Raw genomic sequence first — 25,518 nt, forward strand, 5'->3', positions numbered from 1 at the left:
CATACGGTTTTTTAACATTAACATCCACATACTGCAATTGCACTGCACTTTACTTTCCTATTGTTACTGCGTAACAACCTGTAATAAACCTTGCACATTATACTTCTTTATATATACATATATATATATTTTATGTTAACCACTTATTTTTAAGTCTACAGTTTATCTCACTTATCATATCCACATATTTTTTATATTTTTATTTTATCTTATTTCCTATTTTTATCTTTACTTGATTTATTTATAATTCTACTTATGTTAATACTTTTTATTCTAATTTTATTCTATTTCTATTTTAATTTCTTGTAACTATTATTTGCACTGTCCATGGAGCGGACCTGTTTACATTTCACTGCCAGTTGTATATTGTGTATATAACTGTGTATGTGACAAATAAAACTCTTGAATCTTGAATCTAGGCTTTGAAAGGGAACTTCTGTTAAATAAAAAATCTTGCTTGGCATTTGAGCTTTATAATTTTACAGGTATTATTTATGCTCTAACAGCAACATTACACACTAACTAAAGTTTGAAAAATGGGATCACGAAGAACAGGACCTTTAATTAAAACGAGCTAAAGCAATTGCTATACATTTTGTCCTAACTTAATTTGATTGTGTTCAATCCACTTAAATATAAGTAAAATTTAAGTTTACTTAATCCGTTTGTGTTGAGATTACAAGAATGATTTGTGTTGCATTAACTAAAACTGGGCGGGGCTTGTTAGTTCCAAGCATGCTTTGCTTATGAGTAAATCAAGAGAGAGTAAAGGTTGTTATTTTATATGTAAAAGTGTTATTTTATGTATTTTTGAGCAAGATGAGAAAGGGAGAGACTTGTTTGTGTTTAATAGTGTTTAATATTCAATTATGTTGCAATTATTAGAAGATTTTAAATTACAGTGGGTTACCATTGTGGAGAAGAGTGGAGCATTTGCTTAGGCTGTGGACTAATACAACTACGGTCATAACAGTTTTATTAAAGGGTTAGTTCACCCAAAAATGAAAATTCTGTCATAAATTACTCACCCTCATGTTGTTCGACACCTGTAAGATCTCCGTTCATATTCGGAACACAAATGAAGATATTTTTGTGCAAAGCTGATGGCACCACAGTGACTCTACAATAATTTTACGATGCGACGACAATAGTTTTTGTGCGCAAAAAAAAATCAAAATAACACCTTTATCCAACTTGTTCTTTTCTTCTGTGTGTGCCTCCACGACGCATGCGCGAGAATATGACGCAGATCCCGCGTTCGGACACATGACCCAGAAGCGATTTGTTTACGAGCAGAGGAAGACGCGCGTATCTAAGCTGTTGAATTCTACATTGATCGTGCTTTAGGTCTCGGCGTAGTTCTCAAAATGGGGTTAGAGTGTGCATTCATGGATTCCCGAACGCTGGCGCTACATCATATTCTCGCGCATGCGTCGTGGAGGCACACACGGAAGTCGAGAACAAGTTGGATAAAGGTGTTATTTTGATTTTTTTTGCGCACAAAAACTATCACTGTGTCACTGTGGTGAGATGGACTTTGTAACGACGTTTTAAGTGCCTTTTATGGATCTTGGAAGTGTGAATGCACTGAATGCCAATGGAGGCCTGTCTGAAGCCTTTCTCAGCCATCAGCTTTCAACAAAAATATCTTCATTTGTGTTCCGAATATGAACGGAGGTCTTACGGGTGTCGAACGACATGAGGATGAGTAATTAATGACAGAATTTTCATTTTTGGGTGAACTAACCCTTTAACGGACCTTTTAATGCTTAACATTTGAAGATGCTAATGTGTGCTAAAGCTAGCTAAAATTTGTCAACTAACAGCAGTTTTATAATTCAGATGTGTAAAATTTAAATAAATTAAATGGATGAATGAATATATGAAATTAAATGCCCGAATCATGTCAGGGAGCCATTTAAAATTCACTTTGAGACTATGTAATTGGGTCACTTAAAATGTATTAATTCCATGATGTTGAAGTTACATGTTTGTTTAACTTAATTGATTCATGTGGGACCGATGTACACACTTAAATCAAGTAAATCCACCAACTAATCTCTGCAATTTTCAGCTCTGATCCTTGGAAAGTCTTTGGCCACTCAAACTCTCCTCCTCACTGTGCATTAGGACAATATAGACACACGTCCTATTCCAGGCAGATTTGTAACATCTTTAGTTAATTGGAACTTCTTAATTATTGCCCTGATGGTGGAAATGGGGATTTTCAGTGCTTCAGCTATTTTCATTCAGCCACTTTATATTTTGTGAAGCTCAACAATCTTTTGCTACACATCAGAACTTTATTCTTTGGTTTTACTCATTGTGATGGATGATTAAGGGAATTTGGCCTTTGTGTTTCAGAGATATTTTACTCATAATAATAATTGTGGCCTACATGCGTTAGAGAAAAACATTTATATAATGTGAGTTTCCCCACTTTCAATTGTTTTAAATGAAACGTTTGAATTTTGTGATTTAAAAAAAAAATGAAATTCAAAAAAATTAACAATGCAGTTTTATTTTTAACAGACACCTTTGCTCATATTTACCAAGGATGCCAATGTTACTAGAGGGAACTGTATCTGTACAAAAGTGTTTGAGGTATTGGAATAGATTGTCCTCCTGCACGGTTCTGAGACGGGTTCCTCATGTGGTATAGCCTACATTCACACTGAAGCCAACGGCGAGTATAAATAGCCAAGCATGTCTAATGAGACACAACTGCTATTTACAGAGAGGTCAACAGAAAGTTTCTCTGATAACAACAAGAGATGGTAAAATGTCACAACAAAAAATACAGCATAGGTCATGGACTCAAGTACAAAATCTTAGGAAAGGCAACTGAAGTCACCTCAAAAAAAAAAAAAAAAAAAAGATTTTAAGGACATTTGGCAAGGTCATAGGTTTGTCGCAGAGCACTATTTTGCTTTAAACTACTTTAAAGTATTATTCATTCTATTTATATACAAACAATCATCTTTACAAAAGTTTTAACTTTCACTTACCTTAACGCACGATCCACCGCCTATTTGAGGAAGTTCTTAAATAACGTTCCCGTTAGTTTTTGACAATACAGACTATAGTGTCCCATCGGCAACTGATTCTCATTCTGAACTTTCTCCAAAGTAGTCGATTAATCACTGTATCAGTCTCACGCCATGGTAATTACGCACCAGGATAGACTGCGTAGTGTGAATAGCGCGAGGCTGCGCGTGTGATTAAGGAAGTATTCTTATCTGACGTTTGAATGAACTTCTGACGGTCTGCAGATCACGGGGAGAGGTCTTGCTAGCACTAAAAAACAACCTTTCTCAGTCCGGCTGTACTTTGAAATCCACTCTGGTTTTAATAAAGCTGCGGTGTTTGTGTTTATAGTTTTTGAAAGTTTTTCCGTAGGTTAAAAAAACGTGTCATTATTTGGCCAACGTTACTCATCCTGTTTCCCGTAGGCTATGACTATTTATTCTGAGGAACTCAAAAGGAGACGTTAGATTTTGTAACTGACAGTCTCAGTCACCATTCGCTTTAGCTGCATTTTCACTCGAAATACAATAAAAGTGAATGGTGACCTTTTGGGTTCCAAAGAAAAGTCAGTGTCCACGTTCTGTTTACATGCATCTCATTGTTGACCCAACCAAAATGTAAGCCTAATTGTGCAGTAGTCTATTCTCGATAAGGATTATTATACCTTATAGTTTATCAACATCCAATATGTGTAATATATGTAGGCTGTAAAACTAAGAGTTACCCAAAATGTGCCTTTATCCAGCGCCGCACCTGCCGCCTCGAGTGTCCAGATTGATTTATCCCGGTGCGCGCGCTCTGTGTTTGTGCGCGTGCTCACAGACAGCTCTTGCGCTTCATTTAAGACACAACTGCTCGCTTCAGGTTTGTGTTACACAAACCGAAAGTAAAGACCACTGCGAGCCACACACACAGTCAACTGTGCAAGACTATAAATAGATGTGTAGGGTGGCCAATATTGCCAATGACCGAAAAGTTTAAAATAAAACATTATACAATTATAAACTAAGCCAAATACATACTTTGCATGAACAAAAAAAGTAATCTGTCTAAATTAGCAGTACTATTTATTTATATTATATCATGTCAAATATAGCCTATACAAGTAATGCTGACCTTTTCTAAGCATCATTTCTAATACACGAGATCAGAAATTAGGGGGGGGAACTAAAGTTGCTGAAAGGCTGCAAAAAAAGGCAATACAAAAAATAAACAACAAAAAATATAGCAATACAAATATATAACAATAAATATACACTCACCTAAAGGATTATTAGGAACACCATACTAATACTGTGTTTGACCCCCTTTCGCCTTCAGAACTGCCTTAATTCTACGTGCCATTGATTCAACAAGGTGCTGAAAGCATTCTTTAGAAATGTTGGCCCATATTGATAGGATAGCATCTTGCAGTTGATGGAGATTTGTGGATGCACATCCAGGGCACGAAGCTCCCGTTCCACCACATCCCAAAGATGCTCTATTGGGTTGAGATCTGGTGACTGTGGGGGCCATTTTAGTGCAGTGAACTCATTGTCATGTTCAAGAAACCAATTTGAAATGATTCAAGCTTTGTGACATAGTGCATTATCCTGCTGGAAGTAGCCATCAGAGGATGGGTACATGGTGGTCATAAAGGGATGGACATGGTCAGAAACAATGCTCAGGTAGGCCGTGGCATTTAAACGATGCCCAATTGGCACTAAGGGGCCTAAAGTGTGCCAAGAAAACATCCCCCACACCATTACACCACCACCACCAGCCTGCACAGTGGTAACAAGGCATGATGGATCCATGTTCTCATTCTGTTTACGCCAAATTCTGACTCTACCATCTGAATTTCTCAACAGAAATCAAGACTCATCAGACCAGGCAACATTTTTCCAGTCTTCAACTGTCCAATTTTGGTGAGCTCGTGCAAATTGTAGCCTCTTTTTCCTATTTGTAGTGGAGATGAGTGGTACCCGGTGGGGTCTTCTGCTGTTGTAGCCCTTCCGCCTCAAGGTTGTGCGTGTTGTGGCTTCACAAATGCTTTGCTGCATACCTCGGTTGTAACGAGTGGTTATTTCAGTCAAAGTAGCTCTTCTATCAGTCGGGCCATTCTCCTCTGACCTCTAGCATCAAGGCATTTTCGCCCACAGGACTGCCGCATACTGGATGTTTTTCCCTTTTCACACCATTCTTTGTAAACCCTAGAAATGGTTGTGCGTGAAAATCCCAGTAACTGAGCAGATTGTGAAATACCGGCCCGTCTGCCACGCTCAAAATAGCTTAAATCACCTTTCTTTCCCATTCTGACATTCAGTTTGGAGTTCAGGAGATTGTCTTGACCAGGGCCACACCCCTAAATGCATTGAAGCAACTGCCATGTGATTGGTTGATTAGATAATTGCATTAATGAGAAATTGAACAGGTGTCCCTAATAATCCTTTAGGTGAGTGTATGTCAAAAACGAAAAATGAAAATAAAATAAACGTGTTTTAAGATAAACAATACCCTCTGCTGGCCATGAACAGATAATACATGCAATTTCCCCTTTTTGTAGTCCAGATTATTTCACATACCTTGACAGAAAAGTACAATTTATTGTAAAACCCATAAGACCTGTGACTGACTTTCATATTAAGGACAATGAATGTTGGATTAACATGTTCCATCACGGCATTGTGACATTTGATATATTAGATCTATTTTATTTATTCCTACTTGCACTCACACAGATAAAAGACCACTTTGTGGTTAGCACTTGCTGTTTATTGATTCAAAATAAATCACAGCATTCAAGTATCAAACTGATAAGCACCCGAAACGTATAAAATCACTTTACATGAAAAATAAATCAACAGGTATTTTTATGTGGTGGTCTGACTAAGTCAGCCTTACATCAGATGACATATATGGATAGTCAACACTTGATGTTGGTAGTTAGGCATTTTCTGTTAAATCTTAGTGTCATCATAACCATTACCAAAATGAGAACCGAGTTGCTTTAACACAAGAAATCTGGTTGGTCACAAACTGTACACTTATTTGCTTTAAAACTTTTCTCTTCTGTTCAAATGTAAAAACTTCCCAAACAGGCTCCCAGTGTCAACCTCACAGTTAACAGTCCTGAATATATTATCAAACTGGTTGAGTTTGACACTTAAAATGTTAATAAACATTTACAAACAAAATCACATTTAATAAATCAAACAATTACAGGCCACTTAGCGTAGATGATGGGAAAAAAATGGAATCATGTAAACGTGGCAAACACGGTTTCTTCCACAGTAAGATAGTTAGGTCCCTCAAATTTCTTTTAAATGGTTTTTGGTGAAACTATTCTAGATTTGAGTATTGCTGGTATTAAAATGACAACAGCTGGCATTTTGATTTCTGAGGTTGTTTAACAGGAACTAGATATTGTCCTCTCTTCCAGCAATATGGAATCACTTCTGTCAATCAACTCAACTAATGTATCTATATACTAATAATCTTTATATTAATACAAGCACACTTTATTTGCATTAGTACATTCATAGCTCACTACTGTACGTTAAAAAAACAAATTAAAAATAATCTCATATTATTTCATCCAATAGCATTGTAGATTAGAAAACTGAGAGGTGAAAAAAAGGCAATCGTTATGCTCATGTGGCACCCGCTTTGATCTACATAAGGAGAAAACCTCCTTAGATTAAGACTGGTTATGTGTGGTAGGTTAAGACTAATAGCATAATTAGTTAAGATATCAATATCTTTGTAATGCTGTGTGATTATGTCTCTCACTCTGGTCGAGGAGTCAGGCTGTTTTTCTCAGGTTGGTAGAAGTGTTCCACGATGGCATCAACCAAGTTATCCAATTCAGTTTTCAACTGGTTAAGATCACTAGAGAAAAGAAACACAGAAAAGCTGTTTATACATTTATAGATTATGAGCTATTCAAGTGGCGCGTGCCACTACTAAATTATTTAGCAAGTGCCAAGAATATGATTTTGCCTACCGTACTGAGCTTACTATTCTTGCAGAGTACAGTGCGTATAATGTGTAAATATACCAAATTTTCTGGATGCATAAAATACAATGACCAACTACTACCTTAAAGCTACACTGTGTGATATTTTCCCCCATCTAGCGGTGAAAAGGTATATAACCATCCAGTGAATATTAGTTTCTCTTCATCTCAATTCCGATTTCGTTTTAACTCCTACGGTGGCCGATTTAGTCCAAGATTAACATGGCTTCCAGTTCGACCTCGTCCACATTCGACACGGTGCCATCGAGTGTTAAAACGCGAAAGGCGAAGCTTGAATTTACGGGTATGTCCCTCTTTGGCTAATGTACTTTCAAGGTGGAGGGGCAACATGGCGACCTGCATTCAAACCCCTTACCTGTATGTATTTTCAATGGCATATTATAAACTTACGAGAATACTTTATTACTTGAAAGAAGTAAATATACATTAATGAGCACATATATTTTTGAAAGAACTAAGTGTTTTTAGCTAAGAATAAACTAAATAAGTTACACAGTGTAGCTTTAATAAAATATGCCATATGTGACAGCAAAATGTTTATCACATCAATGCCATAAAAAATATAAAATAATATTAGCATACTCTAATCAATTACATAATTATCTATTATTATTATTATTATTGTGCAATCATATTGAATAATAATAATATACTGTATAGAATGATAATAATAATTCTAACAATATATTTTATATAATACATCATTTATAATAATTCTACTATTCTATTACTAAAGTAATATATAATTGTATGTAATATATTATTATTTTTTTATCAATTTATTAAAAGTTAAACACATCAGCGAAAAATATTACTATTGCAATACTATTGTATTGTAAAATTACTGCATTTAATAATATTATTATTAAATTATAAATGATAATTATTTTATAACTGAAGTAATATACAATTTTATGTAATATATAATTGTTATTATAATTATCATTATTATTGTATAATCATATTGAAAAATAATAATAGTATTATATACTGTACATAATAATTATTGTAATATTTCATATATAATACATAATAATAATTATTATTTTATAACTACTAAAGTAATTATTTTGTATATATAATTTTATAAAAATTAAACAAATCAAAGAAATACTATTGCAATAGTGATATTGTACTGTAACAACAAATAATAATTAAAAAAAATTAGGCCTTTATAGTGTGAAATGTAAACGCTCTTGAAAACCTGTTTCCTGGTGCAGCGCAGAGCTCGGTGTAATATTTGATTTTAGGCTCCGTGCCGCTGGTCCTTATTGTAGCCACGCCCCCATTAGCAAAGGTGAAGGTAATCATCTGACTGCTTTTACTGGTGGGCAGAACCTGTGAGTAATAGTAAGAGACACACAAATATAAGATAAGAAACATTTAAACAAGGTCAACCATCACAAGAATTGAATCATTATGGGCTACGCACAGCCTTGTTGTCGGGCTGGTTGCTGTCATAGCCGGTCGTAAGGTCTCTCACTGCTGTGATGGCAAAGCCTCCACACTCTTTAGGGTACGAATTCTTCCCGTCGTAGTTCCGAAGACGCTCAAACATCCGCTTTATGGTGTCTTGGTTGTGACAGATATAGTAGGAATTCTTGCTAATGTGGTAACCATACCTGAATCAGTGAGAGACAAAGTGAGAATATTGATTAACAAGAAGATACAAGACAATTTATTAGAGATTTCAATGCTAAAGTTTTTGTTACATACTCCTCATAAATGGATCTGAGTTGATGGGACAGAGTTATATTTTTAGAAGCCAGGTAAGAGACGAACTCGCCAGAAATGGCAGCCGCACTCACACCATCTTTGTCCAAAACGGCTGGAGAACACATGTAACCTACAAAAACAATGCAACCAAAGAAAAATGTTAAAGCTTTTGTGGTTTTGCACCATTGTGTATTTAAAAAGTTTCAAACAGAGTGATTGAGAACATCTCATGTAACTGATAGTTGAACATATACCATCTCTGGTTTGACTTTGCAATAATATTATGATATTGTGATGCATAAAAATGTATTGAATTATAATGATATGTATTGTAATATGTATCATATTATGATACATAGGCCTAGCTAGGACAAGGTGAAACTGATTTATGTTATGCATTATATAGCAGAACATTTTCCATCTAAAATCAACTTAATAAAAGGAACAAAGGATCAATCTAAGATGAAGTGTCTTACTCAAGGGCCTCCATGATTTCTGTTATAACTAAGACAGCTTTAGTGTCTTGAACTCACGATAACTGGGTTACTAAGCCAGAATGTTACCAACAGAACTTCACAAAAATGCAAATTATTTTGTATGATTTTAGCGACTCGCTGTGTGTGGATGTGAGTGTACCAATAGCTTCTTCAAAGGCAAACAGAACAGTTTTTCCCTGGTCCATAAGCTCTCTGGCTCTGTTTCCCATCCATTTAAAGCCGGTTAGAGTCTCCTGCATAAGAGACATGCAGAGAGTCAGCAAACCAAAAAAAAAATAAAGTAAAAGATCAAGAGGGAATGATACATTTTTCTCAAACATGATATTGTACAAACAAAACTTTCTGGTCAAAGAATTTCCATGATTTTATCAAGATTTATTTCCAATTATTTCTGATGACTGGATAATGATTTTTAAAAAACATTTCATATGAGATCACACTTACAAAGAAGAGCCAAATAAATACTTTAGAAGGGAGCATTACAAGAAAAATGTATATTGATTATATAAATGTTCTTGACTATTTAACCTATCCAGGCCTGAAAATTACACTTTTGAAATTCCCTGATATTTCCAAGATGTCCAAGTCACACACTTATTTACCCATAGAACAGTCAATTTGTCAATTTGTAACTAAACTCAGTTTATAATTTCAGGATTCATACAGACACTGTAAAATTAAATTCCAGGATTTTTAAGGACTTTTCAAGCACTACTTTTTGGTTTTCAAGGACTACAATCAGAGATCGCACTCATCAACCAATATCTTTATTATTTTTTAAGGATTTAAAAAAAAAGCAAATTACAGATACAAGATACAAGGTATCCAAACATTTATTTAATAATATATTTTAAATACAAAGTTTATCATGGCTATTACTTTTCAATAAATAATATTTTATATTATAATGTTGGCGTACTTCATATAGAGAAAAGGTCTGATGGGGGTTATGGGGAGTTAATTTTTGTGCGTAAAGATTGTATTTGTGTTTTTTTGTTGTTGTTATAATAAAACACATTTCATATATATTGTATTTGAATAAGTCAAGCACTTCTTCATAAATATAGCTATTTTCATGGGTTTTCGATGACTTAAATCTCAAAAAGTAAATTTCAAGTACTTCAAGCACCTTGTACGAACTCTGTAATTTAGCTAAATAGTTCATAATAATATAAAATAAAGTTTACCCTAAAATTGTCCCAGTATTTAACCAATTCTAATATTCGTTGCTGTCAGAAAAGAATATTTTTTTCATGGGGTAAACTTCCAGGGTGGCACCAATAAGTCTTAATACATTTTAAATGTAGTTATATAGGCATAATCTTAAAGGGGCGATGAACTGAGAAATCAACTTTACCTTGAGCCTTTGATAGATATAAAAGTTCATTGTGATAATGTACGTTTCAGAGCTGAAAACTTAGTCACAGAAAAGCTTTTATTGACACCAGGCCCAGAAAACAAGAGCTCTCAGAAATATGTTGACCGCTGACGTCATAGGACGCTGAAACGCCACCTCTACAGACAAATATGTAAGTCTGATTCTGTAGCCCCGCCCACCGACTCGTGTAGCTAAACGGACGGATCGCGCTACCAAGCTATAAATATGACGAAGAGAGTAATACATTCAGACTCGGATTTGTAACGCCAGGGCTCGCAAAGTGTGTGTGCGTGTGTGTGTGCGGTTCACCGTTATATTCACATCGGGCCGACCAAGTAATACAAAAATAACATTCCAATCAATCGGGTGGATGAGCGATGAATCATTGTGTTTGTTTGATGAGCCCTGTGAGCGTTTCCCCAGACAATTCCCACATGTACTAAGGGAGCTGAAGCTCATTAAATATGCAAATCTTATCCAATCCTAGCCGTGGGCATTTACTTCTAAGTCTTCAGTGCAGCACGCCCATCAAAACCGACCGTTTTTCAGAGAGCCTCAAAACCAAGGCAGAAAATGCCTATTACTTATTCATTATGATGTTTCTGAATGTAAAAACCACTCAAACGTCATAAGTTGACCTCAGACAACAGTATAACAAAATAAAAAAGCCAGTTCATGACCCCTTTAATTAAAATAAAAAAAAACAGTTTTTAAACTTTTAGGAGGACCTTTGAAAATTGTCTTGGAGTTAAAAGGTTGAGAATCACTGTGTTAGAGCAGGGGTTCTCAACCCTGGTCCTCGAGGCCCACTGTCCTACAGAGTTTAGCTCCAACCTTGATCAAACTCACCTGCCTGTAGTTTTCTAGTGCTGCGTCCCAATTCGCATACTATCCGTACTAAATAGCATTCGAAAAAAGAATTAGTAAGTCCCAAATCGTAGTATGTTGAAAACAGTATTCCAAAGATTCCCGGATGGTCTACTATTTCCGGTCAGAATTCGAAGTGCGGATCGTTGCGCACTCTAACGGCTGATATTGCCCACAACCCATTGCGAGATGGACGAGGATTCGATTAGAACTACAAACACGGATAAAAAGTGTTAAAAAAAAAACTACAAACATGACGGTTATGCAAGTCGGACTGTAAAGTAGAGAGGTTTAGATAAAAGGGTTTGAGTGAGCAATTATCAGTATTTAACCTGACAAAAAGATATTCATTCAATATTATCCATATTATATTTCATGTGCAACAGCATTGTGAACTTTTGTAATGATACGTTAGGTCATTAACTTTTAAATGCATCATTATATTTAAACTGCAAACACATGAGGGGAGTCTCTGCATTAAAGCCACGAATGGCAGATCAACGTGCGACTACATTTCTCTCCGATACGGTAGGAAATTAAACTGAATGTGAAGGATTTGAACTGTGATGATGATGACAGGGCAGTTTAAACGGTGACGGGACGCACGTAACTAAGCGACAGAGTCCGTTAAAGATGACGAAGTAGTATGTCCCAAAGCTTGCATACTCTTCTGCTACACACTCAAAAGTATGTACTTTTTCTTCACAAAAAGAGTACATACTTTTAGTTCGTAGTATAAGTAGGCGAATTGGGACGCAGCATAGTAATCCTGAAGATCTTAATTAGCTGTTTCAGGTGTGTTTGATTAGTGTTGGAGCTAAACTCTGAAGGACAGTGGGCCTCGAGGACCATGGTTGAGAACCCCTGTGTTAGAGGAACCATGAAACCGAGGAATCACTCATTATATTACACATTATAGTGGTAAAAGGCAGAGGTACCTCAAAGTGGAAGCCCTCTTTCACACCGATGGCACGGAGGATTTTTGAGGAGACCGTGCTGGATAGCATGTAGACATCCTTAATGGAGGCTTTTCCCTCTACTTTCTGCTGCTTCCAGCATTGAAAAATCCACCAGCCGAGCAAAGCACCCAACTCATTGCCAGAGAATACCCTCCACTCCCCACTACAGAAAGAATCATTGCTCTTCATAAAATGACAAACTGAATGAAAATCAACGCGAAATGCCAAATAACACTGACCTGTTCTGTTTCTCTGCAATAGCTAGTCGGTCAGCATCAGGGTCATTTGCCAGAATAACAGTTGCTCCCTCTTTGTCGGCAAGTGCGAAGGACAGTGTCTACATCCACAAACACATACAGATTACTGTCCATCTGGCATTGCATGCAAGTCACTTTTCCAAATGTGTGTGTGTCAGGGTATTGTACCAGGACTCCCTCTCCCTCCTCAGGGTTGGGGTATTTGACAGTGGGGAACTCTGGGTCAGGATCTTTCTGCTTTTCCACAGCATATGGAGGTCGAAGGTCAAAGGCCTTAAAAGCAGCCTGGACAAAAATATGTCCCACTCCATGAACTGATGTATGGACAATCTTCACCTCTGTATTCTTATTCAGCTCCCTGTGAGGACAGGAGATGTGTAAAGAAGAAAAAAAAAAAACAGACTGATGAATTATTAAAGCTGGGTACTGGCATTAATGAAAAGGTACTTTACATGCAATTTGCAAGCAATCACATCATTAGTCATGTTGAGAAGTTCAGGTTCTTCTGAAACCCTCCATGTCCCCCAGCTCAACCTGTCTAGATCTGGTACGGGATTTATGTACCGGTATGCATCTTGCTCACAGCAGTGTGGCTGTGTATCTATTCCATACTTGCTCTAGAAAAAAAAAAACAGTGTAGCAGATCTAGTCTGCCAAGACCAAATACATTAAAGGGATAGTTCACCCAAAAATGAAAATTACCTCATGATTTACTCATTTGACATTCTTCTTTCAGACAAATACAATCGGAGTTATATTAAAAAATGTCCTGGCTAATTCAAGCATTATAAATGGCAGTGAATGGCAGCCCAAAATTACCCCACCCCCATAAATATCCATATTTAACACATTATAAAGTAAAATATCTAGCTTCCGCCAGACCGCCTTCCTTATTCAAATTTTGGCCTGCCATTCACTGCCATTATAATGCTTGGACTAGCCAGGACCTTTCTTTAATATAACATCTGAAAGAAGAACGTCATATACACCTAGGATGGCTTGAGGGTGAGTAAATTAGGGGATAGTTAACATTTTTGGGTAAACTGACGAATATATATATATTATATAAATATATATATTATATAATATATATAAAATATATTTATATATATTTTTTTTTTCTGAAAAATAAAAGGCATGTGCAACGATCAAATATTAAACATGACAACTTAAATATTTAAAAGGCAAAACTTTATATATTCATTGGGAAAAGCTAATTTTAAAGTATTAATCTAGGAATTTTTGAAAATTAAGATCAGATGTTCAAATTCAATTGAATAAAATCAACTTTTTGATCCAGTCCTAGTTTTGCAGACATGTCTTTGTGAGTGTACCTGTGAAAGCAGTGCTGTTGTATGGTTTGGCAGTATTCTCTGTGTATGTCCTGGTATGGGTCATTGAGTAGGGAACTCTGAAGAGCTCCATCTGTGTCCCATGATTTAGGCCACGGCTCAAGGTTCTGTTCTATAGCTGCGGCAATGCCCTTATCATGGGGAGGAATGATCTGAGCTCCATTAGCCCAGTACACCTTAAACAAACAAACAAACACACACACACACACACACACACACAAAAATGGATCATACCTGGAAGTCTAACCAAACATGCTCAAAATATATTCTTCCAAATCAAACATCTTATTAAGATGGAGGGATAGATGATACCTTGTATCCATTATCTTGTTTGGGATTGTGGGAGGCTGTTACCATGACACCAGCAGACAGTCCTAAATGCGACACAGTAAAAGGCTAAACGAAGAAAAGAGGTGTTAATTTAGGTTTAAACTACCATTCAAAAGATGTATTAATGTCTTTGAAAGAAGTCTCTTATGCTCATTAAGCCAGCCTTTATTTGATAAAAAAAAAATACATATTTTAAAATGTAATTCATTCCTGTGATGGCAAAGCTGAATTTTCAGCGTCATTGCTCCAGTCTTCAGTGTCACATGATCATTCAGAAATCATTCTTGTATGCTGAGTCAGTGCTTAAGACACATTTCTTATTATCAAAGATAAAAACAGTTGTGCTGCTTGATTACAGTGATTTCCAAACAGCAAATGTAATTGTTATTTCTAATGATTTCTTATTTCTAGAGTAAAACAACAATGTATCATGTAACTTTTAAAAGTAACTACCTTAAAGCAATAATCTAAAACTGTACATGTCCAAAAAAAACCTAAATAAAACATGGTAGAACAAACATGTGCTCTGAGCATGTAAGGCTCACATGATCATGGTGTGGCAGATCCCTGCCTGCGCCAATATTTTGTACCAGGACCCATGCTAAGCTGATAATTGAGAATATGACATTTAGATTCCCCCATGGTCACAAAAAGATGAAGAATATGGCAAATGACTGTAGATGGCATAACTGTTTCCCTCTGAAGTTATAAGAAATATGATGTATTTGATTTTTTGAACTAATACTCCATTTTACATAACAGGGACCAAAATGTTTTTGGGCTAGAGGACAACGAGTGAGAGAAAGCGGTTTGAGGGCTCAAAGTGAAAGGTTGAGAGAGTGATAAGAGAATGAGTAAAAGTGTGTCTGTGTACTCATGGGAACAGAAAAGTTGATGATTGGTGAAGAATCTTCATGAACCCTTCCAGTCTCTTGTGCAACATTCTCACAGTGTTTTCACATGCAATTTTGTGTATCGGTTTTCTTCCTCATGCATTTCGTTTTTGATTTATAATTAGTTGTTTGTAGCTGGAAGCATCGCATTTTCAACAAGATATTTAAACAGAAACACAAACTACAATTGAAAACACTTCTAAAATAAATTGGACAAAGCTAGAGTGTTACTACTTATACTTTTGATAATGTTCCATAGAAGCATCTTGGAGTAGAATGCAAATTAGTATGGTAATCATTTTGTACCATGATATGTACCGCAGTGATACCATGGCACTAGCAAGTGAAGTAATAGATTCTTTACATACAATTTTAATATTTTTGCCTTTTTTTACTGTGGTAAATGGCATAGGAATATGTCACAGTCAATATTGAAGGGTGCGGATTCTGAAATCCCCTACCGCTTCAACATATATATATATCCTAATTAAATTTATAATCAAAGCATTAATCAATATTTATCCTCCTATATTTTTATAATGATTTTTTCCAGTTATGATATTACTTAATCAATAGAACCACTGATTGTTTATAGTTTCTTCATATATGTTTTCTAAAGTTCGTATTTGGTCTCTGCGGAGTGACTGAGGGTCTGGCACATGCCAGGAGTGCAGTAACAGTGCTTACTCACATAGCCCCGCTTCCAGAGATTAAATATGGATTTGTCTTTCATTTTATATTATTTCCTTTTATTGAAACACTAAAGAAACTGAATATTGTCTGTACCTCTTACTGAGAGAAAGCACATGTTATCAGTATGTTTTGGGAAACTTTCTGGTCAGAGCTGGGGCTCAGCCAACTCCAACCTCAGAGAAGCCTGTGTATCTGTGTATGTGCGCTAGGGTTCTGTATTGCAGATCAGTATTAGAGGTTTACAACGGGCATGTTGTTCTGGACAAGCTGGTGCCTGCTCCAGACCTGGAAAGTCACTACGTGCTTAATTCCGGGGTTAAAGCGTCAACAAGTGATCTATGGAGACGTGCATCTGATTAACTGACAAAGTGTGGAAATTTACTATGACTATATTTTCTCTTAGCCAATTGGAATCTTTCAACCTGCAGTAATGAGGTAGCTACACCTTGAAAAGAGTTTAACTGTTGAGAAATTGTATTTTCGAGAAAAAAAGGTAGAGGGAGCGTGTGGCCTACAAACTCCTTGTGAGACTTGAAGCTGGCTTCTGCTGATCAAACTGCAAACTATTCTTCAGTACATTTTTCTTTAATTAATTGCACTCCTGACTCTTGGTCTTAATTCTTCACAAAACGGTTATCCCCTAGCAATATGCTACACTGATTTGGTTTATGATTTACACTTATTATCAATGTTTAAAATAGTTGTGCTGTTACAGTGATTTCAGAACAGCCAAAGGGGCATTGTTGGGCACAACGCAGAGCGCCGTATTAATGAAAGGTATTAATACAAATTTTTTTTGGGGGGGGGACTTGCTGACCTCACTCATGGGTGCTAAGACTCTAATGTGTCATGCTCTACAACAGTGCCAGTCAGTGTAGAAGGTTGATGCGTACCACGTATGGAGTGGGTGTGATGTCACTGAAGAGGTATACTGGGACCCCTCGGCTGATTAAGACAGAAGCAGCAAGGCAGGCAAATCTTTTACTGCTGCCTCCACTAGGGGGGTGAGCGCGAGCATCGAACCCAATCACCACCCCCTTCTGCTTCAGATCTGTAAAACACTGCTCCAGGTATGCACAGAAACCCTACCAGAAGCAAAAGAGAGAAATTATTAATATCAATATTTGTCCATTTCCTTGATTTTGCTTTGCAGAAAATTTGCCAGCGTTCTGAAAGTGTAAAATGTCAAATGTTTTATGTAAAAACCAGACAAAATTATTATTAAATTGGAATGTATACTGTACAAGCACTTTGTTCCACTGATCAAAATAGAAGTTTAAAGGGATAGTTCACCCAAAAATGAAAATGTTGTCATCATTTACTCACCCTCAAGTTGTTCCAAACCTGTATAAGCACACAAAAGAAGATATTTTGAAGAATGTTGGTAACCAGACAGCTGACGGTAGCCATTGAATTATATAGTAGGAAAAAAATACTATGGAAGTCAATGGCTACCGTTAACTGTCTGGTTACCAACATTCTTCAAAAGAAAGAAAGAAACTCATACAAGTATGGAACAACATGAACAACATTTGGGTGAACTATCCCTTTAAGTCCTGTTTACACCATTACCGGTACAAAAATTCAGTGAAATAAACGTTTTAATTTGCCTGAACGAACATTCACATGTCGACAATGTGACAAATTTCTTATGGAAAGCCAGAAGAGGTCCTCTAATCTCTTCCATCACACTGCAAAGAAAACTGGTCAGCCAAAGAAATTCACAAATTTGGTCACATTCCCGAATACATTAAACTATGACTTGGTTTCATTCACAAACAGACTACTTTGCTAAGCGACAGAGAATAGCAAAGTGAATACAAAAATCTGAATGAATTTCTTCTCCATGACAATTGCGCACAGCTGCCCTTCTGTACTGCTGTATTTCTATTTTTCTTTTTTCATGCTTTGGATAATATTATTTCGTAAATAAAGTGGTAAAATGTGTTTTTTTGCTTCATACAATTGGAGGTTAAACCACTAGAGTCACATGGATTACTTTAACCCTTAATCGTCCCTCAAGCAGGGTTTACGTTTCCCTTTCCCTTACGAGTCCCTTGGATAGACCCCAAACTTTTACAGAGCGATTGCATAAGGAAATATAATTTTTTTACATGGAAAACTATATATCATTTTTTTTATTTACTTCTCAACTATACATTTATGCTGTGTTTTTGTGGGTATTTGGTAGTTTTTTACCTATTTACTGCACAAATACTTAGCTATGTCATAAATTGGCTCATTAAAAATTATTTTTTTATGAAAAAAAACACTTGAATTATGATCTTAAATAAATATAAATAGTTTTTGGACATTGCTCTATGTGACATGTTAGGGATAGAATACCGCCATCTGTTAGCCTGGGAAAACCCAGACAACTTGCGGCAAATTTAGATTTGCTCTGCAAGTAGTCTGGCAAAGAGCCCATTCAAGCCCATTTCTAATGCTGCCTTCACGTGCTCTCGGAATTATAGTAAATACGAGTTTCCTAGGTAAACATTGCACATGAACGCCCTCACATATTGAAACTTGAATGCAATGAGCTCGTAATCACGACTTAAGAAGTCGGAATTATCAAATTTCCGATAACACGTGAAGGCAGCATAATCCCTAGAAATCGCGGCACCAATTAGAAACTTTGGGCGGGCTTTACACGATGACGACAGCGCAGCGACGTTGAAGCAGATTTGCCGCCGTGGAGCATCACTCGTTCGAATCAGCTATCGCGTCTGTTTTAAACGATTTAAACTTTTCCTTTTCGTTAAAACCCGAGCAAAGAACAACACTCGAAGCCTTCATATCTAAAAAAAAGATGTTATCGCTGTCTTACCGACTGGATTCGGCAAAAGTCTGATACCAGCTTGGCCCTTTGGTGGCTAAACGAATGGGTCTTAGCGAGAGTCCTCTGGTAGTGTTAATGTTTTACAAAATATAGTTTTAAGTCCTTTTCAGGCGTGAATGTAGTTGTTTAAAGCTCAAATATGTGGTTTATTTATAAAGAGAGCCCCTTTTTGGATGTGTAAGTTGCGTTAGATCTCAATGGAGAGACAGAAACCTCTCGGATTTCATAAAAATATCTTAATTTGGGTTCTGATTATGAAAGAAGGTCTCACGGATGTGGAACGACTTGAGGGTGAGTAATTAATGACAACTTTCATTTTTGGGTGAAGTATCCCTTCAAAGTCACAATGAAACTATTGCAACATACATCCGAGTGTTAAGGATTATCAGGGAATATTTTTTTTTGCATTGAACTTGGATCTATGCATCAACTGTTGATTGGATCTTGAGATGTGGCTGCTGCTCTCAAAAGCAGATGAACGTGAGCTTGCAGAAGCAGGGTTTCAGTGGAGTAAATGATTGGAGAAGTCCTGCATACGTCACAAAAAAGAAGTCTGTTGTTTTTACTGGAAGGTGATTATGATTCAACATTAGTCAAAAACTAGAAAAAAAAAAAAAAAAACATTTTACACAACTTAGAGGTGCACTATGTAACATTTTTTCAGTAAAGTACCACTAGGCCCGAGTTATATATTTTGTTCAGTTGAGTACTTACAATATCCCACATGTTCCCAACTATTTGTAAATCGTGAGAAAATTGCTATTTTAACCAAGGAACCGGGACGTGTGAGGGAGTCGCCTGTCGATGGCGTCATATCTGTGTTCCCCTTGGTTTCCGGTTTTATTTTGCAGAAACGCTTTACTCTTACTACAGTGTGCAACAAGTGTCATAGCAGCTGCCGAGCGAATGCACAGAGTAACGTCATAACATAATTTTCAACACACTTAAATGTATCTAATATGATAAACAGAACTGCGTTACCTCATACTCATGGCCGGAAAAGCGTATATGCCGACTATGCCATAATAAAGGTCCCGCTACTCACAAGGCTTGTGTTGCGCTCTTCTTATTAACAATCGCTCCTGCTTCTGCTTCATACTACAGTAACGTTAATAATCACATCCATGAACATGATTTCTGCCCAAGTCATATCCCGATTCTTTTCCACCGGCTGTGAGATGAAGACCACATGTCCCAAGATTCTGCGCTCAAACTTGGCGTCATCAAACTACCCCTTTGTTTTGAATAGGCGACCTCTAGTGGACAGAAAAGTTACATAGTGCAGCTTTAAAGGAAGGTACATCGTTCCCCAGGACACACTTTTTTTTTTTGCTATTGTAATGAACTACTACTAAGTGCTGTTTTGACTGTCTTGGTATTATATGGCTAGATAACAGCCTAGATACAACCACTAGCCTGTGGCTTCTGTGTGGAAACAAGAGCCTTGAATCTTCTGATCTGATGACATAGCTTAGGATCTCCTGTATAGTTTTATTGATTCCGAGTAACAAGATAATAAGAGGGAAGATGACATGGGAAGCTTCTGTACAGTACGTCACCTGAGTGGTCTGTATGATAGTGAGGTCATTCATGCAGGACACTCCAGGTCCCATGGCGGCTCTCAGTCCCGCTGTGCCAAACTCCATACGGGCCCCGAAACACTTCTGCAGCTCTGACATGGCTTTATCTTTAACCATAGACCGCACAGCAGCAGCCGTCTTTGGATTCTGCAAACACACACAAAAAAATTATATATATATTATAAATATTATATATTAATAAATCCTTTTTAAATAATGTGCACTCATGAAACCGTACCAGTAAGACTGGGAATATGTATTAAAGCAGCACCAGGTAGGTTTTGCTCTCGGGGTCCCCCTACAGTTGGGAAACAGTATTGTCCTCTACTACTGTCGTAAACTGTCATCCTACATCAGTGGATGCATCGCACGTGCATTTGTTGACATGACAACTATGATAGCCCTGAACACTGCAGGAGTTCACATGCAGGTGTTCTGCTTGCGTCGCGTGTGAAATGTCTTCATCCCAGGTACAGTGGCATATGTTTCAGCATGTCATATGAATATAATTTCATGGGTTTTATTTTTTTTCAAGCGCCAAATGATCGCGATGCTCACGTTTACAAGCCAGTGTCATTATAGTAGCCTAGTCTATTGGTTAGCGTTTTACAGAATCTATATGATAATGTTTGAGTGGTAGGTAGGTAAAACCTTTGCTTTCTTATTTTTCTGTGCTGCTTAGGCCATGACTATAACATTCGGCAAACAAACGAAAGTTGGGTTTGCACGTCCGAATTTAAGGAAGTGGGGGTGGTGGTGGTGGAAGTGACGAATATGCCATAAAGCAGTCGAATTTTGTAGTTCTTTTTGTTCTCGGGATACTACCCGAAACCCGAAGTTTAAAAGTACGATTAAAACCGATACAGACCCCGTCAGGCTATGGCAGACGTGTCATTCAACCTATTGTAAGTCGATGTATCATCACAAGAGTCTTGAAAATATATTATAAAGGTTGAAAAGTTACCTAGTGCTGCTTTAAGAAAGTAAATTGAAAAGTCAATTTTGGTTTGATGCTGACATTGCATATTATCTAGAAGTGACAATAAATAAAGTTAAAAAAAGAGGAGAGGGGGAAAGAAAGGAGCTTCTATGTCTCTAGGCAATTTGTGTTTGTGTGTGTGTGTACACCTCTCCTCTCCACCATGTGAGGGACAATACGCTTTAACGCTCACATGGGCTCACTTATTTTTTCTTAAGTGAGACCATGTGAGGATGCAAAGTGAAGGGCTGTGATCCATTCCTGACTGCAAAGACACATATGATGATGACCTCTCTGAGCAGCACACAGGACAATACAATCTTTTTCGTGACTACACAGCCAATATAATTGGTATATAATCATACATATTATAGATTCAAAAAGCTCTATTACATTTTTGCACTGAAAAAGAGGTTGCAATCTGAATATCCAATTTTACCTAATCAACGACCATAAACCTCTGTGTAAAACAATTAACTACAATTCATGTGACCCAGTTAAGCACACGACTCCAATTACTGTAATGACATTAAACTGCATTTATAGAGACAGCGATTTACATTCTATTAAATATCAGGACAAATTAAAAGTATTTCCCTCACAAGCAACACATTAATATGATGTGTGCACTTCACATTAGTTAAGCATACAGGATTAGTGCAGTAGAGAATACTCTGACCTTTTCAGTGCAACTGAACAATCTAGAAAAAGGTTTGTGCTTGTTTGTCAGTTTTTTTGTTTTTGAAGCATAGTGCTTGTTCACTTTCAGTTCAGGCCGGTCATGGGTGTGTGTACCAAATGAATCAGACACATTTGCCCATTAAAAACATTCCTGATGAGAAATTACAGATTAGATCTTTATTATCTCAAAATGTTTCTCTTGAGATTAAATGGAGTCTTATTCTTGAATCTCTTGATTCTCAGATTTTTCTCCTGAGAAATAGACCACAAGGATCTCATGTGTATCAGTGTTAGAACAATCTGTGAACTGCTCAGATTTGCAATCAAAAGAATGAGATTTCAGTAAGAATTTAATTAAAATCTATACCAACATCTTTTTTAAAGAAATAATACTTTTATTCAGCAAGGATGCATTAAATTGATCAAACGTGACAGTAAAGGCATTTTAATGTTACAAAATATTTCTATATGGTCTTTTGTACTTTCTATTCATCAAAGAAATGTATCACGGTTTTCACAAAAATATTAAGCAGAACAACTGTTTTCAGCATTGATAAGAAAAGTTTCTTGACCACCAAATCAGCATATTAGAATGATTTCTGAAGGATCAAGTGACACTGAAGACTGGAGTAATGATGCTACCAATTCAGCTTTACCATCACATGAATAAATTACTTTTTAAAATAAATTCCTAGTTATTTTGATCAAATTCATGCTTGGTGACAATAAGAGATTTTTCTAATTTACCAAACTTTTGAACAGTGTAATGCATATTCATTTTATAGCTGTTTAACTCTATACTCTAATTTGTCAGTTTTATTTTCTCCAAACTAATTTTAGGTGAAACTTCTTGTATTTTAATAGAATCCGTATAAATGTCATAACAATAAGAAACTAGCCGAATCCCAATTCAGATGCCAGCATGTTGAGTAATCCAGTTAGCAAGAGAAAGAGCACTTCCTGTAAAAAAACAGGTTTACAACTGAAAAGTGGCACACTCTCAGTTAGTGGATAACTAACGTTACTTTAGTGAATCATCATAACATTATAAAGCAATAGCAGGATGTTCCTCTGTTTCGCAGCTGAGCTGTTAGGCAATAGCCACTCAAGAGCAACATGCCACTGAAACTGGATTTTGCCATCATGCTACTGAACTTCAGTTTCGACACTAAAGATCTCACATATTTAAAGCTACATAGCAGCATGTGTTTAGTCTTACCTTGTCATACTGTAACCACTGTGTGACAGCCTGGTCCAGACGACTGTCTCCTGTGCTGTCCAGGCCGTTCTCCATGTTGATCACCTTCGGTACTAAACTGTAATTCAAACAAGTAAGAGATTCTGCTCTTCTGCTCTATTACACGAGCATATGAATGTTGACGGTCGCTCTGGAAGAATTTAACGATAGCGCGACCAGTGACTGACTGTTGCTGTTGGATTATAAATAATGTAGTATCCGTATTGCTGAGAGAATGAAACGAAGTGGGCGGGGATTTATCAAGGGGGCGGGACACGTAATCCGCCCATGTCATTGCGTAACAGCTCATTGGTGGAGCACTCTTTGTTATCAGCCTGTCCCCCAGGAAAAACTTCAGTGACCTGTTCCATATTTGTAATTCCTTGTAAGAACAATAATAATTGGTATCATTAGTATAATTTGCAAATGATAAATACATATAGGCTATATGGATGTATGTTGCAATGTCGAAGATAGTTCTGTGTTCCACATTTAAGGGTGAAATATGAATAAAACCTACATATGTGTAAAACATATGTGTATTGAAAGTCAACGTAGAGGCTCGCTCATGTTATTATCCAGTACTTTCAACATGAGGATACTAAACTGTTCCCGTAGATATTATTTCATACAACAGAGGGCTCCAACTACCATTAGTGACACAAACACTGAAGTCTTTACAATGTGAGAAAATTATATATATCATTTAATTGCACTTATTGCACCTTTAAGACTAGTTCCAGACTAAAATGCATGTTTGAGCATTTTTAACTGAAAGCAACTTGCTCTGACATATCTTAAAACATGCCATTGTTTTGTCTCAAGATGCACACCAGTAATGTTTTTTTTAAAGACACGTTTATAAGAGCTACTTAAATGTCCTAATTGAACTAAGGCCTAATCCTGGCTTAGTCTAAGCCCTGTCTGTGAAACCGGGCCATTGAAAATGCTTGAAAAACAGATAACCCTTTCCAATAATGGTCTGCAGAGCTTTTGCATTTCACAAAATAAAGTATCCTGAAAAAGAGATGTTTCTTTTTTGCTGAGTTTATAGTATTATAGTTATAATATATAGTTTATATTATAGTTATTTTTTATGTATAAACTTGAAAAAGACATAAATTGTTTGAAACCATCTTTACTGAGTAGAAATCCCAAGAATTTCCCCAGTCCAACTGTTAAAAACTAGTATCAATAAAATAAAATAATCACAATCAATGTATTGATTTCTGACCTGCCTTTAGAATGCTGAATGACACAATAACAATGTCAATTTCAGTAAATGTCAAAATATTCTGTACACTTTTCTGAAATTCTGTATTACCCTCTAACACCCCCTTGTGGTCTCCCAGGGTATGAGGACCTTTACAGATTTATAGAAACCCCTGGCTTAACCTAGAGTTAAAAGTAGCCTTAACTTTAAAATATATTATGTGTATGTTGGAGGTTGTTGATCTGTCCTGTGCCCTGGTTTCCCCTCAGATATAATTGTATTATGTACTTTTGAAGCTTGAACCGCTGTGGTGCATGTAGGCCTATCAGCTTTATCCTGGGGATGGTGCTTTGCTAACTATTTCCCCGGCTGTCAGCTGGACGAGAGCACCTCATGATAATGACGGTGTTGCTGTCGACCATCTTGCAGGTGTCAAACTTGACTTAACAGATGTTCAGTTGTAATTGTGTGGCGTCTACAAAACAGGACCTGTTGAAAATTAAAGAGCAAGACCAAGCACTGAGGACAGCTGTGAGAAAGGCCGAAAAGTACAACACATGCCTAGCTAACTGATGCACATCTCAAGTTGCTGAATGATTCTGTCGGGAAGTGGAGGACAAATGCATTGTCATCACTTAAGCTGCCTGCAACTAAATGCTCAAGAGATGCCATTATCCCTCTGCATTGAAGATCTTTTTCAGAGTTGGAGTAAATAGATCAGGAATGCAAGGAAAGAGATGAAAAAGCATCTTTACAATCAAAAGGACAGTTCACACAGAACAAGTTTATGCATTTAAAAACACGAGATTCAGTGTAAAGGAAGGGGATACGGTGTCTTGAAATTAGAAGTTCTTTAAAGTTCACATTGCAGTCATGTGCAACATGCTGAAGAGGCAACTAGGAAGCAAAAATGTTCAGTGTGAACTGCTGTTGTACCAACTTTTAACCACTGCCAGATTATTATTCCCTGCAGTGGTGCTATACTCAAAATATACGTCG

General features: G+C 36.7%; 2 protein-coding genes across 6 annotated transcripts in view; both read right to left on the reverse strand.

The window, feature by feature from the left end:
- The window catches only part of tbc1d1 (TBC1 (tre-2/USP6, BUB2, cdc16) domain family, member 1), an 87,321-nt gene extending 83,406 nt beyond the window's left edge, over positions 1-3,915 (reverse strand). For 2 of the 5 annotated variants that reach the window (XM_079813604.1, XM_079813601.1), the window contains exon 1: positions 3,752-3,915. The gene's annotated coding sequence lies outside the window, so the exon portion shown is untranslated. Of the gene's footprint in view, positions 1-3,008; positions 3,268-3,751 lie in introns of those variants that run through there. The other 3 variants (XM_079813605.1, XM_079813603.1, XM_079813606.1) reach the window with 2 other exon arrangements.
- Positions 3,916-5,762: 1,847 nt separating this feature from the next.
- Positions 5,763-23,557, reverse strand: pgm2 (phosphoglucomutase 2). Its single transcript, XM_079811461.1, has 13 exons — positions 23,289-23,557; positions 20,389-20,556; positions 16,881-17,072; positions 14,384-14,467; positions 14,054-14,247; positions 12,888-13,077; positions 12,702-12,799; positions 12,442-12,625; positions 9,398-9,491; positions 8,762-8,891; positions 8,478-8,667; positions 8,250-8,383; positions 5,763-6,897 (listed from the first exon to the last, which is right to left on the reverse strand). Exons 1-13 carry the CDS (start codon positions 23,361-23,363, stop codon positions 6,795-6,797), a joined length of 1,836 nt encoding a protein of 611 aa, XP_079667587.1. The 5' UTR covers positions 23,364-23,557; the 3' UTR covers positions 5,763-6,794.
- Positions 23,558-25,518: the final 1,961 nt, after the last annotated feature.

Source organism: Gobio gobio, assembly GCF_949357685.1.
Source record: "Gobio gobio genome assembly, chromosome: 3".
Taxonomy (NCBI): Eukaryota; Metazoa; Chordata; class Actinopteri; order Cypriniformes; family Gobionidae; genus Gobio; species Gobio gobio.